At 39.3% G+C, this 17,281-nt stretch overlaps 1 protein-coding gene across 1 annotated transcript; it reads left to right on the forward strand.

Annotated features, from left to right (window-relative positions):
• The first annotated feature begins 261 nt into the window (after window positions 1–261).
• Window positions 262–10,309, forward strand: ELF5 (E74 like ETS transcription factor 5). Its single transcript, XM_026034743.1, has 6 exons — window positions 262–382; window positions 5,289–5,522; window positions 7,156–7,206; window positions 8,610–8,759; window positions 9,430–9,625; window positions 10,213–10,309. Exons 1-6 carry the CDS (start codon window positions 262–264, stop codon window positions 10,307–10,309), a joined length of 849 nt encoding a protein of 282 aa, XP_025890528.1.
• Window positions 10,310–17,281: the final 6,972 nt, after the last annotated feature.

Consider the following 17,281-nt stretch of genomic DNA (forward strand, 5'->3'; position numbering starts at 1 on the left):
ATCCTCACTTTTTATATGCATAAATTGCATTATTAAATCCTAGGGACAAGTCATTCCAACCACTTTTACTTCAAAGATGCATACAGACCTTGATAGGGTACATTCTTGCTGAATTTGTTGTCTCTTCACTGCAGTTTTCAGGACCATCCTTAATTTCAGTTGAAGTTTAAGTGACTATTGGCACAGTACATCACAGATCTGTAACTTATGTTCTCAGTATTATCCTCTCATCTCCAAATAATGTGTTAATATTTTAAGGTGATGCTGGATTCAGCCACGCACAGCACATTTCTATCCAACACAATGGTCTGTGATCCCCTGATGTCTTGGACAGAGTTATTTGGAACTGAAGATGATTATCCCAGCTTTGATCATCAGACAGGTATGTAGAGAGATTGAAAAGAATGTGCAGCGTCAAAAATTCAACGCTGATTTTAATTTAGTTATAGACTAATCATGTAACTAAGAGCCTATAAATTTAGAGCTTGCAGCTGAGCTGATAGAATCATCTTTTATTCTAATCTTACTAACACTTTAAAGCATATAACCAGACATGCAAGATAAAGGGGCACAGGTAGAATAGTACTAMCTTTAGCTGTTTGTATTTAGATCAAGTTTTCCCCTCATTTCGCAAGGTGATACATGTAATTCAAGGAGGAATTCCCAGATAACAGTACAGTTCAATAAGAGGGGCAGGACACCTAGGACTGCAGGCTCTCAACTCCTTTTGTTTACCCATGATCTGTCACTTAAGTCGCTCCCATCTTATGGAGCAGTAGCTACACAAGGGAAAAGTAATTTAATTCAGTAGTTTTACAGTTCCTTAAATGCCTCTTTCATAATAAATATAAATGACTACATAAGTATACCTTTATGGGCAGAGAAYGATGATTGTGAAAGCCATCGGAGAGCTCCGTGGCTGTAGAAGTGCATCAGTAATAAGTAAAAAGCCGTTCTCCAGTGGAGAACATACCAATATTAAGTGCAATTCTCCAATTGCACACATGGAAACCAGGCACTGCAGAGGGCCTCTTGCCAGGCTGGGTCCTCATTCAGGAATATCAGCAAGCATTTCTCATTAGAAATTCTTTCCCTTCAAAACAGTTGGCTTGAATTCCTAAACAGTCCAGATATTCTCTTTCTCTGCACTCAGACTGAATGTTTCAGCGGGCTCTAAAAACAAATGTAGCACAACCCRCTGCTACCACTGAGCCAGACTTGCACTGACAACTGAGCAGAATTTATGTTTTCATGCAACATTTTTCTCCTACAAAGCTATTTTTGTTCCTTCAAATAAGGACACTGTTGGTCTCACAGAAAAGACCTCTTCTGCCAATGCACAGTAATAAGGAACAGAACTTTCCACATGACTTTTACCAGTGCTAATCCACAACCATCAAAGGCTTAGTGTTTTGTTTCTGTCTTGGTAAGCCTGCTCATTCAATGCTTTCTGTGACATAGGCAGAGTAAAAAGCTGTTTGCTTCAGCTTAATAACTGTATTTAATCCCTGCAGGAACTGAATATTCATTTCAAAAAAAATCTACTGTTTTAATATCATTTTTTCATTCCATTTTAGACTGGAATTCTAAATTTGATTCAAAGTTACAGAAATAATAGAAAGTATTCTGTTTCAAATTTTAAAAATGCATTTTAAAATGCCAAATATGATTCTGTGTTCAACTCCTTGGTTGCACATCCAGCAGCACGTATACTCTGGCAATTAAATCCACTTGTCACTAAGTACAAAGCATCATGAGCTCTCAGACCCAGTTTTGTGCAGCGTCCATATCAGAGTTCCCTGCTGCTTAGCAAAGTTGAGCTAAGGAAATAGTCTTTTCCAACCATAGTAAGCAGCTATGTTTCCCACTCTGCATTTTTTCTSAGTTTTGAATTTCTTCGGTCTTCTAGGAATCCTTTGGGGTTTCAGTAATTTTTCTCCTGAATCAAATTTCAATCAACCTCATAAAATCTGTGAGTATTCATAGGGTTTCCTTCTTTCCTTCCTCCCTTAGCAGCCCAGAAATGCACTTAATATGTCCAGGACAATTAAATAAAATGATTACTGCAGTGCTACCAGTATTGCCTAAGAAGTCCTAGAAAAAAGAAGCAATAAAGGCAAAGCAAACAAACAAAAAAAGGGATGAGTATATATCAGTAAAATAACATTTAGCACATACTTTCTTATTATCGCTATGATAAGCTTAAAGATAGTGATTCCTATGTTTTTCAAAAGCCTGTTTTGTACTTGCTAGAAATTAACTTTAAGCTCAAGTTGATACATATATGAAAAAGGGATGACAAGATTGCCTAGAAAGAGACAGAAAAAGGTCACTGATACACAGGCTACTTCAGGACTCCCCTCCTTCCTGCCTGGACTTTGCTAGGAAGGCCCCTCATTTTTATGCAAAAGCCTGAGGTAAGTTTCTAAAGTGTTGTATCTTAACACGAAGAATTGTTCCTTTAAACCCAGGCAGAGGCAGGACACTGTCATGGAAGTTCTTCTGGGACTGTACAGTCATTCTCAAGTTCCTATAAGAACAATAGGATTAGTCTGCCTTACAGTTTCATTTGTAAAATGGGAATCATTTTCATAATTTTCTATTTCCAAAATGGAAAATGACTTATGGTCATTTTATTCTTTTTATTTTCTGGCATCAGAATATGGCAGGATTTAAATTTTTGGATCATCTTCTTTTTTTTCATATGAATTAAAAGTTAAAAAAAAGGTTACACTAGAAATATTATGTCATTTTGATTTTTCATCCTGATTTTCCAGCACTAGATGAAAAAGAGAAAAACACTAAGAAAATAGTATAGAAAATGTATGGAAATCCTGGCTCCAAAAATAAAATACTATGCTTAAATGAAATATATCCGTTCTACCTAACAAAAACATGGACCAAAATATGTAGGACTGATCTGTCTGCCCTAAACTAGACCTGAGCTAAATACAAGCAGCCTCTTGGTGTATCCACCAAGTTTCCTTCTGGCTGATAGCAGTGCTTGTCAGCACAGATGCTATATTAGCTTGCCTGCATATGTCATGCAGAAATAAGTGCATCTGAGGAAAATCTAGTCTATCACCTTTTACTTGGCCTGTGTTCCTGAATCTGCTTAACATCTACTGCCTTGCACAGCTCTGTCACCACCGCAGCATCCACTGCCAGTCAGCACGCTCTTCCGCAGTGCAGCCTCAGCTAGATGGATGTAAATCAGGCCAATGGATTGAAACAATCCTGCAAAATGAAGTCAACAAGTGGCATTTCCTGAGGGCTGGATACACGGCATAATACTTTGATCACATTCACCACCTAGGAGGTGGGAAAGCTGCCCTGAAAGCTAAAGTCTAGTATAAAAAATGAAAGGCAAGAGCCTATGCATATGTCAGGCCTTGGGGTCTRTGCCTTTTGAACACTCATTATATATACATTGGCACTGTATGGGGCCCTGAAATATTCAAAAAAGTTCCAAAAATATGTTTCAAAGCCAAAKAAAATAGGGTAACTTATTCAGAGGAGAGCAGTTCCATGAAAGAAACTTGCTGTGGCATTTACACTGCCAGCCAGGTGATATTCATCACAGTCAAGTCCAAGTTTCAGGACCAATGGCCAAAGCCTTTCAATGGTATTCACCATACCTGTGGGATGGCAGAATAAATAGCTCTGCTTGTCTCTCATGTTGCCTTAAGACAGAAAAAACAGCAATGAAACACTCTTCCAGAGAGCAAAAACAAAGCTGTGACCTTGTCACTCAGCAGCCCAGCACACAAAAATGCAGAAAAGAGTCTGGACTCAGTTGGTGGAGCAGCACAGGGGACACAGGGCTGGATTCATGGCTGCCCCAGAGAGAGGCCCCTCTGCCCATAAATCTGCCCAGCTTAGGATGCAGATGATGTTCCAGTTTCCCTAAGGCGGTGGTTAGCTGCTGGTACAAGTTGAAATGCGTGCTTGGTCCAGAGAGATCAATTCAGGCTTCTGCTTTTCTTGAGCAGCCTCTAATGCTGGGATTCCTGTAGACTTTGTGCCTAATTTTAGAGATTTTCTTTCCTGGCAGAAGGCCTGTGAGCCTGGTGCTCCCAGCGCTCCCATTCTCCCGCAAGGAAGCCTGCGGCCGCCGACCCAGCCAGGTGCGCGCAGTTCACAGGGCTCACAGAAGCCCATCCAAAGTCAACCTCACGATTTCCCTTTTAAATAAGGGGTTGAATAAAATCTCAGATTCAAATATCCTCAAGGTATGGGGCCCAAAAGCCAGACCCAGATCTTCTGCCCACCCCTTTGCTTTTCTAGGATGTCACAGTAGCATCTCAGGGTTTAAAACACAGCATTCAGTATTACATTAATTCTATATGTGCATAGAGATGAAGATATTTATAGCATGGGAATGATTCATGAAAGCAACCACAAATTCCCATGTAAACTTTTGGAACTTCTAATTAGAAGTATTAATTATTTTTGAGAAGCCCATGTAAGATGCAAGATCCATATTTCAGCTATTCTGTCACAATTTGAAACCCTTTGAATTAATTTTACTGTGGAAACTCATCCAGAATATTTGCATCATTTGCACTCTAAACTGTCTAGACAAATGACAGGAACAATTCACTTTGCTTGCAGTTCTATCATAGCCTACTTTGAATTACAATTTTATATCAATGGCGCCTCAAATCAGAAGTCCAAGATTCATTTGAAGATGAAATAAAGACTAAGAAATTGTGAAGTGTAATTCAAATATGAGATGTAAAAGTAAACTGTTTATGATTTCCTTATGCTAGCCTCACTCACATGACACTTGATTGCCTTTCCAYTGCTACTTAGTTCTGTTACTGGGGCCACTCCAGGGATATAATGAATAATAGAGTCAAAGTACTCAAAAAACAAATCCAACATTTCTACAACTATTAAAGCAATAGTTGTTCAAGCCTAGGATTTCTGTAGCTGCTTAAGAATCTCACCTGAGAGAAATTACTAGCCTTCTATAGCAACCTAAAGTAAAAGTAGCAAATTGTGTAATGAATTATAAAACTAATGAATACAAGAAGCAGATTTGCATTCCAATTTCTCTAAGATTGATCTGAATGGACACAGAAAGGGCAACTGTTTCCAACTTCTGTGGCAACAAAAGCTTGCAGCACAACACAAGATGTAGGACCTGGTGTCTCAAAGGAATCAGGAAGGAAGCTGGCAATGGGATAAGGAAGAGGGATTAGCTTTCCTTGAAACATGCTTATTCAAATGATGCATACAATGAGTTTTGCATGGCAATGTTCCTCTTCTCCAATATATTGCAGATTCCGATCCTTTCTGGACATCCGTTCACCCAGAGTACTGGAGTAAGCACAACGTCTGTGAATGGTTACAGTTTTGCTGTGACCAATACAAACTGGACGCCAACTGCATTTCCTTTTCCCGTTTCAATATCAACGGCTTGCAGCTGTGCAACATGACACAAGAGGAGTTCCTAGATGCTGCAGGCACTTGTGGTGAATACTTGTATTTCATCTTACAGAATATCCGGATGCACGGTTAGTGTTCCAAAGATCAAATGCAAAACACAGCACTGCAATTCTGTGTGAATTTCATGCTAGCCAAAAAAAAAAAAGGGGGGGGGGGAGGTTTACAACTGTGAGCACTGAAGGAAAGTGAAATAGAGAGCACCTAGATGCTGCATGGAGGAACAGGGCAGGCAAAGCCAACATTGATGAGGTTTTGGGCCTCTCAGGCCACAAGATGGCCAGACTCAGCTCTGGGAGCTGCTCACCAGGCAGACTCAGGACCACTCTTCCTTARGCATGTCTACTCAATCCTGTCAGCTGGCAAAATCTGGAGCAGGTTTATATCCTGACTGTRTATAGGAAGACAAAAATTGTACTTATTTAACTTAAAAAATGAAAGTTGCTCTGCTTCTCAGAAAGTGAGCAAGAAGTTTTGTTCAATGGGGTTATCACCAGCACAGTACAGTGAAACTCTTGAATGTAAACTCCAATATTTTCAACATTGTCTTTGACATTCCATTGCTATTTAAAATGAGTTTAGGTTTAAAAGTCTGTTAAGGTATGCTGGCTTTGTCTAAATGAAACAAAAGTACAATTATTGCTAAAAGATAGGCTTTTACTATATTCACTTGTCACACAGCTTAACAGTACCAAAGATAAGACTTGAGACCTCAGAGTCTGTTGTGATGACACGAGCAAAAGGTTTTCCATTAAACAGGGAAATTCAGGACATTTCCCTATACATTTTAGCTTCTTGAAGCTCTCAATAACTCAAACCTGGCTCTTGCTTCATGGAGAATCTGAAGAAACTGAAGTTGCCATAGGGCTTCTGGAAAAGGAAGAATGGCCTAAGGAGGCCAGTGCTCCCTCGCTGCTTATACAGATCCTGGAGAACCACAGTGGGACAACACTGGCAATAGCTACTCATCACCAGCAGCCACTGAGTCACCACACACAGGAGCAATACTTGCTCCATTAATGCAAGGCCTTATCACACTGAAATAGCTACACAGGCAGGTTTAATTCCATCATTGTTCCAATTTTGTGTGCTAGACTCTGCAACATAAATCAAGTCCCTTAAACATAGTCCCTTAAGTCCCTTGTTCATGCAATACATTTGTGTGCTGTGAATACAATGACCCCTTTACAAAGGTGAATGCACAGAAGACAAATTCCAGCCCTGTGAACATCTGAATTCCAGCAGAGATGATCACTAGTTGGGACAAAGAGACAKGGAAGACTGAAGGAGTAGTTTTAAAGGAGATAAGGGTTGAATGAGGAAGGACAAATCTAAGGAAGTAGAAAAAAAGTTCAATAGAGTTGACAGAAAAATCAAAATGAAAAGAGACCAGAGGGAAAGGAAACTTGGTATGCATGAAAGAAGTGAGCTTGGGAGATGTGAGCAGAGACACACAGGCTCAAATGAGGAGAAGGAGGTAAGAAAAAAATAAAAATAAAACAGATGTAATGACAAATAATGTTAGTAGCAAATAAATTGAAAATAATTTTTGTGGTTCTATATTCTGCATTTTCTCCAACTTTTTTTGAGCTATATTCAAGCACTTMTGGAGTAGGGCAGAACTTTGCTTTAAATTTCTGTTAAGAAGGCATTTTACAGGTTGAGAAGAAAAGAACTGAACACTGGGTTTTCTTTCCCCTATAGGCATCTCTTTCTTTACTGATGCAGGAGAAACAAAGCCACCTATCAAGAACAGTAAGTAAATATGCCTGTGCACAATAAGCTCCATTGAACAGCAGACACACAGTCTATTCAAAGACCAGAAATATTCAGCAGTTCAACAGATTTCTACAAATGAAAAAAAATCTAGGCCCTTTGCTTCCAGCTAATGGTTTTACTGAAATCCCTTCAGTATGCAGAGACTGGCAAAAAGATACACACAAAAAAGCAAAGATTAGCAAAGATTCCAACATTTCTGAATGGGTATTTTGAAGGAGAGCAGGATCCCTACAACAACTTGGCAGTTTCACTGAGCAGTACTAAGCAGAGCTTGTCCTTTAGTGCAGGGATTCCCAAAGGGTAGAAGCATGACTTCTTTCCCATGGGGAATACTTTGACTTTTGGAGGAAGGTGGCAGTTAGGTGGGATACCATACAGCTACAGACCCTATGCCATCCTAAACAAGAAGTCAGCCAAGTTGGCTGCTTATTTGCTAAGGATGCGGATAAGCAAGGAAGAAACCAGGTGTCTAAATACCTCTAAAATCAGAATATGCTATAACCAGTCAATTCTGGATATCACCAGCTCTACTAATCTAATAATTCTCAATCGGTTTGTGGAATTAGCGTTTGTGGCTGGATTTACTAGTGGCCCACAAGAAGATTCAGGCAATATGGGATATGCTCTTGCTCAAATTCTTCCACTAGTAAAAGAGGGCTAAACAAATCCATCGACAGCAGCAGTTAAAAACAGCCTCTTCCAAGGCAGTGGCTTTCTGCTGGTTGGAGATGTGGCACTGTCCCTCTCAAACTCTGGCTGACACTCTTTTGGGCTAGCAGCAGGCTCTGGATACATTATGAACCATTCAGACCTAAACGCATGACCCCTTCAGTGTCAGAGATCCTGTACTTATAGAGTTGGTTTTTACTTTTAATGCTTACTATAGTTTTACACACACCAAAATAAATTTCTGGAGGTCAGCTCTTAAAAACATAAAAAAAGGCACATAACAGCAAGGACATAATGTAACACTGTGGTCCATCATCACAAAAGTTCTGCCACTTTGCTGTGTTTAACCTATTTATCCAGTGAAGTAAATACATGGGTCTCCACTGTTCAATGCTCTCACAGAATTGTACTTTTCTGACTAATCATGTACTCAGCAGATATTTTTTGTAGGGGGTAGAAATCTTTAGACTACACATCACAGAGACATACCCTATGGATGCACACCACACTCCAAATTCCATAAGCTACAGAATCTAAACATTTTTATCAGAACATTAACAAAAATGTTATGTATTCTACTGTGCTGCAAGCCGTACAGTCATGTGTTAATTATTTACTCGGGTTTACCTTTGTGCTAGAGCTTTATTAAAGAGATAAAGTCACTGGCTCACATACCCTCTCTGACTTAATGTTGCATGCCCTTTGAATAGGTGCCTTTCGGAGCAAACTGCCCGCAGCCTCGGTGGCACCTCCTTCACTTCTCACGTTATTCTGCAGTTCAGCACCACCAGCTGGAGATAAGGCATGCACGACGGCCGGTGGCATCACCGGCCAGGAATGCCACGGTCATGGTAGAACAAGTAAGTGCATATCAGAAACTCAGAACCGGCGTTTGGAAGATTATACAGGCCATGTTGCTCCAGATTTCCAAGCTCCATGGGGATTATTAAAAGAAAGTTAAATGACACCAAAAATCAAGGAAATTTAACTGGGGTTTGGCTTGTAAGCACTGCTGGCCCTTATGATTTTAGAATGAGTCTTGACCTACCTGCATTTTTCTTAAAGCACTTTTCAAAGTATCTAGCAATGCTAGGAAATGGGCAGTGCAAATTCTCCTTTTCAGTCAATGTTTGTTACAAACTTTAATTCAAAGCATTTTAAAGGAACTTGAAAATTCCTACAAAAACTTCCAGTTAGATAGCCTGGGAATTTTTTGGTGATTGGTGGAACTGAGCAGGTGAATGAGATAAGCTTTGCAAGACTATAAAACTCTGTAATTTATGGAGCAAAAAGCAGACACATCAGCTGTGTGGATCCTGATCCTGCATAGATCCTGATTTACTTTCTCCTGAAGTAATTTGAGTTCACCTATATAACAAGGAGTTAAAAATTTTAAAATTAAGATCATAGAATCTGTTAATGATGCTGACTGCCTCGTGAAAAAACATACCGTAAGCATAATTCTACCATAGTATTTTGGTAGTGTTTTGGTACGATACCTGTTTAATACCTGTCTTCTTCCTGTTCAAGACCTGCAGAGTTCTCATTTGTGGGAATTTGTAAGAGACCTCCTCCTTTCTCCTGAAGAAAACAGCGGCATTCTCGAATGGGAAGACAGGGGACAAGGCATTTTTCGGGTTGTTAAATCAGAAGCTCTGGCAAAGATGTGGGGACAAAGGAAAAAAAACGACAGAATGACATACGAAAAACTGAGCAGAGCTCTCCGGTGAGTTAACAGGTAGAAATGTCCCTCATTTTAAGTAATTTGTACCTCAGCATCCATTTCTTACAGTTGTCTTGAAAACTCAGGTCGGGAGTTTAGTATTTTTTTCCAGTTTATTTCTATAGGTCATGATAGATTCTGGTCTCCTTTGTTCCCGAAGAGGAGCGTGGAGCTCAGTGCCAAGTGGTACGGAGCAGTAACTCTAGTGGAAGCAACWAGGCTATCCCTCAACAGACAAGCTGCACTACCACTCTTGCAAAATGACTCCATTTATTTTCTTCCTCTAGCACTGACACTAGCAGTTCTTTCTGATTTTTGGTAATCTTAGAGAAAAGAGAAAAAAAACAAAGACAAAGAGGACATCCCTGTATCTTTTTGAAACAGCAAAAGAGGTACTCCAAAAGATGTAGTGGGGAAAATTTAAAGCTTTCTAATGCCACAGTAGAAAYTGAACAGAAAGAAGGGAATTCTGTTCCTCGAAATAACACTGACTCATGTGTTGTTTTCATACCATGAAGTCCACATAAAGAATTCCTGTAATGTGACTTCTACTGCTACATTCTTCTTTCCTTTTTTCTTTTCAAATGCAGATACTACTATAAAACTGGAATTTTGGAAAGGGTGGACAGAAGGCTGGTGTACAAGTTTGGAAAGAACGCACATGGATGGCAGGAGAACAAGATATGAGGTGCCCTGCGTTTYGGCCTCCGCACAAAATTGCCACAGACCAAGCAGTCCAGCTACAGCGGGTGCTTAGGAGAGAGTGTCCTCTCCTCACCCCTCTCTCCACGGCCAGACTGTCCCATTGCAGTCTGCACCAGGAGACAGGCTGGAGCAGCAAAAACAGCACTTGAATTTGGGGGCTGTCTCCTCCTTCACGCTTTCTGCCAAGCCCTATCCCCAAATCAGCCTTAGGGATATCTTAGGGATATCTAAGAGATGAAAACCAACAGTCACATCTCAAATCTCTCACTCTAGCAGTACAACCACTGACCACTATGCAAGACCTGCTCATTTCATATCATTTACAAAAGAGTATGTGGAGACTTTTCCTTTGATTGTAAAACTACTTTTGTGATCCACTTTACTCCAGACCATTACATTTCTCAGATATGCTAGAAACACCATACTGTCCGAAATSAACAGTATGGAACCCTGAACTGGCCTGGATTTAATATGCCCAGTATTCAATCCAGTTATACTGAAATAAAATTCTATTCTGAATTATATCAGGCAGTTATCTCCTTTGGCTAACTCCACCTATGCAGCAATATTAATACAAACATACTAACTATATTCTGGCATCTAAAAAGTTAGCTGCAGTTAATCAGTGTTCTTTGTGCTATTCTGGTGGGTTGTGATTGATAGCATGATATCAATTTGTTATTTGGCAGAACTAATATAAAATTTATTATATAGAATTCTGAGAGCAAATATTCACTTTTGTAAAATCCAAATTCATTTTCTACAAATTCTCACACGTAGAAGTCTGCATTTGCGTTCTACTAACCCTCATGAAGGTGAATTGAAGTCGCTCACATCCAGAAGTAGTTCTGGAAAGGGTACAAAAGCATTTGCTTAAGCAGATTAATTAAAATGCAAATGAATATTTGTGGAGAAGTTTTTAATATAGCAAAAGGTGAGAGGTTTTATCTACAAACTCTGGTTGAATTCTTCAAAGCAGCCTATGGCATACGGTCGCACATACAGTATTAAAATTAATATGTGGTAAGTACCTTCATTGCTAAATACATCGATCTTACAAAAAGTTGGCTAGAGTGAAAGGTGCTGYGCAAGTATGCAAGTGTGGTTTTTGAAATTATTGTAGTTGTTCTGTAGTTTTTTTAAAAAAGTGCTTCTCCCATACAATGAATTTAAGCAACAGCTGTAAATCCATCATCTGCTTTGGGTCTACCTACCTCCAGTCACGTGCAGAGAGTCTCTGTGGGGCTCTGGTCTTTCTTTCCAATGGACATCTCTGCTGCACCTTCTTTCACCTAATGTCACTTCAGGGTTCAGCTCCTTTCTTCCTCTGATGCTGCAAGTCTGCGTCTTGCAATGATTACATTATGACATTATGGCAGCATTTGCCATAGCAATTGTATTTTCTAGTAAGTGTTTCTTTTTAAATATATATATATATTATCCAAGTACTGCTGCTGCAATCCCATTCAGTCCCATTTTAGTTGGTACCATGCTGCACAGGATCAGTGACCAACAGCTGGGACAAAAGATGGCTGCTACTGACTTTAGAACCCAGAAATCCATGTCCCATCTATATCCAAGATGGCAAAAAAATGAGAATAGAGATGATTTTTTTCCAAAGGTCAGACATGCTTTTGGAACAACTCCTTCTGTTTGTTTTTGCAAACGTTTGTTTGCTTTTATTCACCTAGCAGCTACAGACATTCCAGCTGGGAGATAAACCCAGGAGGAATAGGAGCACGGTATAAAGGGCAGACCACAAATAATGTTCTACAGTTATTGCAGCTGCCTATTCCTATTAATGGCTAATGACTTTGCCAAAAGAAAACAAAAAAAAAAAATCACAGCGAGAACAAGGGCACCAAATCCACTAAAACAAGCTACACAGCTGCTATTAACACTTTCAAATTATATTTTGCTACCTAAAYTACACAAATTTTAGATACAGTACAAATATTCCATTTGGGGCTACAAATACTCAAACTTCCAAAATCTTGAAAACTAGCAGCAATCACCTCGTATTTCCTAGTCTGAGAATGTTCAGGCATCATCACCAACACAACCCACTCAGACACCCCACATTTCAACCGAACTGTGCCGAGCCAAGAAAATCTGCAAACCAAGACCTCTAAAGTTCRGATATGTAAATTCACTGTAAATGTGTTCTCAAAATATGAATGACTGTAAGATATTACTTGGATTTGTATAGTTTCCAGCCAATCGCAATTTGTAAACAATGTGAAGTATTTAATATGCAAGATGTGACTTCTGTTGATTTGTATTTTCCTAACTTACATTGGAGGAACTTTGCACTTTTATAGACAAATGTGTATGAGCCAAAGGCAGAAGTGCTTCTACAGACCTCCCTTTGGTGCTTTTTTCTTCTGCAAATATGTGATTCTAAGAAAAGCTGCACTAATAGGTCATCCTTAACAATTTATATAGATTAGGAAGGATTGTTTTTAGTAGTCTACTTATGCAGTACTCTAAGGGCTGACTCTTGCGGTTAATACACATCTCTGGATTACCAGTTCTGTAAAACATAAGGACGGTAAGTGATCCAAAACCTTAGATCTTAGAGGACCTTAGAAGCTGTTTAGCTATTTATTCAAATCTTAATATAGTTGGCTTTTTTAACTATAGAAATGGAAATATAGAAGACAATCCCATAAAAGATAATTTTATTTAGAATAGTTTTCCCCAGGGGGGAGGAAAAAAATCCCTTTATTTCCATCCTCTCCCTGAGTAGCCACCTAGACAAGCAGGGTACTGAGGATGGCTAAGGGCAGGGTCTGTCCAGGGTTACAGCAGCTCTCCCTCTGAATGCAGGTGGCACAAGAGCAGTGTTCCAGAAGTGCCGTGTATGTGCTGCTTTCTGCAGTTAGTGAACAAACATGATTAAGCCAGCACAAAGTTACTTCAGATATTGTTAACTGAGCACGCACCATAAAACAGTTTGGGAGTGGTTTGTTTGAGCAGTTAAAGAAGTATCTGATAAAAATCTGAAAGAGTTTTAAACAGGGTCAACTAGTGTAAACTGCTGTAGTGTAGTGACTCTAATGGAGCTACGATAATTTATTCCAACCAGATCTATACAGGATTTTGGCCAGGCACAAAGGTTGCTCTCTATCCCCCCTTGCTCATAAACGCAGTTTACAAAGAGCAAAGCCATTTAATACAGTCCTCCCAAAGCAGACACTCTTACTTCTAAGACTAAAGCACCGCAGGAAATTTTACAGCTTCATTGCTCATATGTTACATTCCTACACACTAAATGCACAGAAATAAAATTCTAAATGTCTGCAACTCTGAAAGCTGTTTACTTGTTAACAATGAAAGTACCAATTCAAGTGACCATTTTTTCCAATCTTAAAGCAGATTGAATAATTTTTTTTCTGCTGAAAGATTTAAGTTTAGTCTGATTACATTATCCTAATGCACTCAGAGAGACTATCACGTCTCTCACATACTGATGTGTGCATAYAGCCATTCTAAGCTGCTAGAAAGCACCAAAATCTATAGGCAAGAGACAAGCACTGGAAAGGATTATGATTCTTTCAYAAAGCATGTAATTCTGCACCAAAGCATTCTCATTATCTGGAATTCTCTCACAAAGAAGCATTTCTTTTAAAGAAAAATCCTGGCTATACTGCATAACAATAGAATTTGACACTCTTCCATAAGGTTTGGATTCAACCCTCACCTTTTGCAAGATTTGATGCAAGAGTTGATACCAGATGCCAGAAGAGTGCCTTAATCCGTTCCAGCATCTCAGAAATTAGACATACTAATTGGAGCAAGGACTTCAAGCTATTATTTATATTTAGGAATGACTGATCCACATGCTTCTAGTGCAAATTTGGGGGCCAAGGACTATGGTATGCAACAGCCAAGCAAGGTTACCTAATTGATGTTTAAATATGAAATACAAACCTTTGCTAAAGTCTTAGGAATCCACACAAATCCAAATGGCATGTCTGTGCAATGAGCCAGGGCCATGACCAGTGCTGATGGGGAAGAACCTCAGCTCTCACAGCAGGCTTGCCGTCCCGCTCTGGCGAATCTTAACAAGATAGAGCCCTGCCCAGGGTTATTAGTCTGCTACTTTCTACTACAAATTGAAGTACAGGCATTGTATATTACTGCTATAGGTTAAAAAAATAGTTTAGACTGTACTATTACTCYATTCAATAGTGTCTTTGAAGATTTACTCAAGGACAGCAATCCTGAGCCCTCTGATCTTGGACAGTACATCCAGAAAAGTTAGCCTGACCTCTTGCAGACACAAGGTGCAAAATGTGCACATGGTCTAGTTGCCTCATAAAATAACGTGAATTCAATTCTAAGCTAAGTTACAGTAGAAGAATTAGGAAGGATTATTTTAAAATATTTTCCTAAACGCTTATTCCACACTACACTAATCCTCATTAAACACAAAGTAAAACCTTATCAGTAACACATTATTCCTTTTCTTTTGATTTAATTTTAGTAAGCAAGGCAATAACAACTATAGCCTTTGTGAATATGCATAGCCACCTCCTACAATATCCAACTGTTAAAACCAAGACTTCCTAAAGAAGATTCCATTTGGAATGAATACTGAAGTTAGAGTGACATTTTCACACTGTCAGTTCTCCAAATAGTAATTTCTTATCTAAGCAAAGCATTATGACTACTAAAGATTGAAGAAGCCTCAGAACAAGGTAGGGTTTTCAGCCAGTAAAGTCCTGTGAAAGATGAAAAATGTCCCCTCTAGGAGCACCCTTAAGCAGCTTCTGCAGCACTTTTATCCCAAAGAGATTGAATACAGGTCTGGCAAATAGGATGACAGTTTTCATCTGAAGTGGTAAAGCACCAGAATGAGACAGGAGTCCCATTTCTCCACTCCACACTCTTGGCTATTCTTCCTCCCCAAGCCCTCCATGCTGTATAGCAGATCCAATAAAGGAGATGGGTGACCAGCACCACACCAAGCCATCTAACCAGATAACAAAACCACAGGAAGATTCAACAATTTGTTTTAAGTCTGAGACCTGTACCTTGGTTTTCAACCAATTGATTGGGCTTTTGCACAAATGTTTGCAATGACAGAAGGAGAAAATGAAAACCTACCCACACTATTTCTCCATAAGATATGGTTGCTTATACTGAGCTCCATACTGCTGCCATGGAACATTTCCAGGACTAAAGTCACTCAGCCCTGCTTGCCACCTATACTGTACACATAACTCATAGCTGCTCTTGAAAGCTCAGTAGCAACCACAGCTTCCATATTCCTCACCCAGCTGGACACTTTGGGCATGATGCCCAACCTTCCTATTTATTCTGCCAGCCAGAACAAGGGACAGCAGCAAAACAGAAGAGGGGTGAGAGGCTTACCAGTGCAGAACAGCATTCGTGCCATACCTTCAAACACACAGCTTCTCTAGGTTTCCTCAGGGGACTCCACACTCTTTAGTGCATTTCCAGATGGGTAAAGAGGCTATTTCCATCCACAGCTGTTAAAAAAGATGAGAAAGTGCCTTACGTCTACTGCATTCTGCATCCCACAAAAAACAGCTCCTAGGCCTCATCTGTGAGCAAGGTATGGCATGATAGCCAACATGACATTAGAAATGAAGAACTTCCCTTTCCACAAGGCTGAAATTAGGTAGAATAACAGTATTTTGGGTTATTTTGCATTGTGTTGATCATTCCTTGTATTGAAAGGATGTAGGTATTCATTTTGTTCTTAATTTATAGTGCTATTCTAGCAAGAGCACTTTTGCAAAAAAAAAGCACAATTCCTCTTTTCATAACCTAAAAAGTTATTCAACCATTAGCAGATGAGCTGCAATACTGGAATATACCAGCAGAGGCTGCACTTGTACTAAAGCTCACACGGTCTATGAGGAAGCTTGGGTTTCTACCAAAAACCCAGAACGTTAAACGATCATAAAATTATCACACATGCCCCTGCTAGACAGTTTGGAATTAATTCTCCTTCAGTTTGCAAAATCTTCATATGCTGTGACTACAACTACCAAAAGAAATTAAAGTAATTATGTTAAATTTTACAGGTATGGAAATCTTTTCACATGTCATTTCTGGAAACAGCTTTTTCTTACAAATAAGGCCTCACAGTTGCTTTGCAACTTTTGTTTTTAYTTAGCAAAGTTCCTCTGAACAGCTGTAAATCCTAAGAGCTCAGCCTTTAAACAACTGGGAGAAAGCTTCTAACACTAGTTGGGTGTTTCCCAGCAGTTAAACTGTTCAACCCATAGCACACAACTTCAGTGCTTTTATAAGTGKGGAAGGTTTAGATAAGCTTACAGACAAACTGAGATGGTGCTGGCAAAAATAACCCTACAGGGTGGTCTGTAGTCAATCAGAATGTAGGTGAAAAAATTTATCATCCCTGATTATACCAAATTCATTCAGCAATTTTACACTTTACAAGAAGAATTRCAAGTTCTAACTGCTTGAAGTTGCAAGTTGCAAGAAAGTTGCAAGAACTAACAGCTTGAATGCAAATCTTCRCCAAATTTTAGTGTATTTATTTCCTGCATATTTTTGCAAGAATAATGCAAAAAAGAGTTTCTGCAAGAAGGTCTGTATATTTTTCAAAYGTGAAATACAGGCCCTTCAGATATTCAAAGGGAACCTAGCAGGCRGCTGTCTGCAAACCCATTTTAAAACAGGATTTTCTCATCCACATCCTTACATTTTCTCTGTAAGAATAATACAATATTGTAAATGTTGGCTTCCTACTAGCTATATGATTAGAACACCTTAGTAAAAAATCACTAAAGTTTCTTTTTGATGTCAATTTGACTTTTATATTATACAACCAGAAGTCACTGTCTGTGAAACAGCACAAAACAGAGCAGAACATCCGCTAATTCCAGCTTGCTTCTGCTTTGGAGCTAGTAGCACATAGGGAAGAAGGTTTATATTGACATTCCATGCACAACC

The sequence above is a fragment of the Nothoprocta perdicaria genome, unplaced genomic scaffold, assembly GCF_003342845.1.
Source record: "Nothoprocta perdicaria isolate Ctin4 unplaced genomic scaffold, notPer1 scaffold_15, whole genome shotgun sequence".
NCBI lineage: Eukaryota > Metazoa > Chordata > Aves > Tinamiformes > Tinamidae > Nothoprocta > Nothoprocta perdicaria.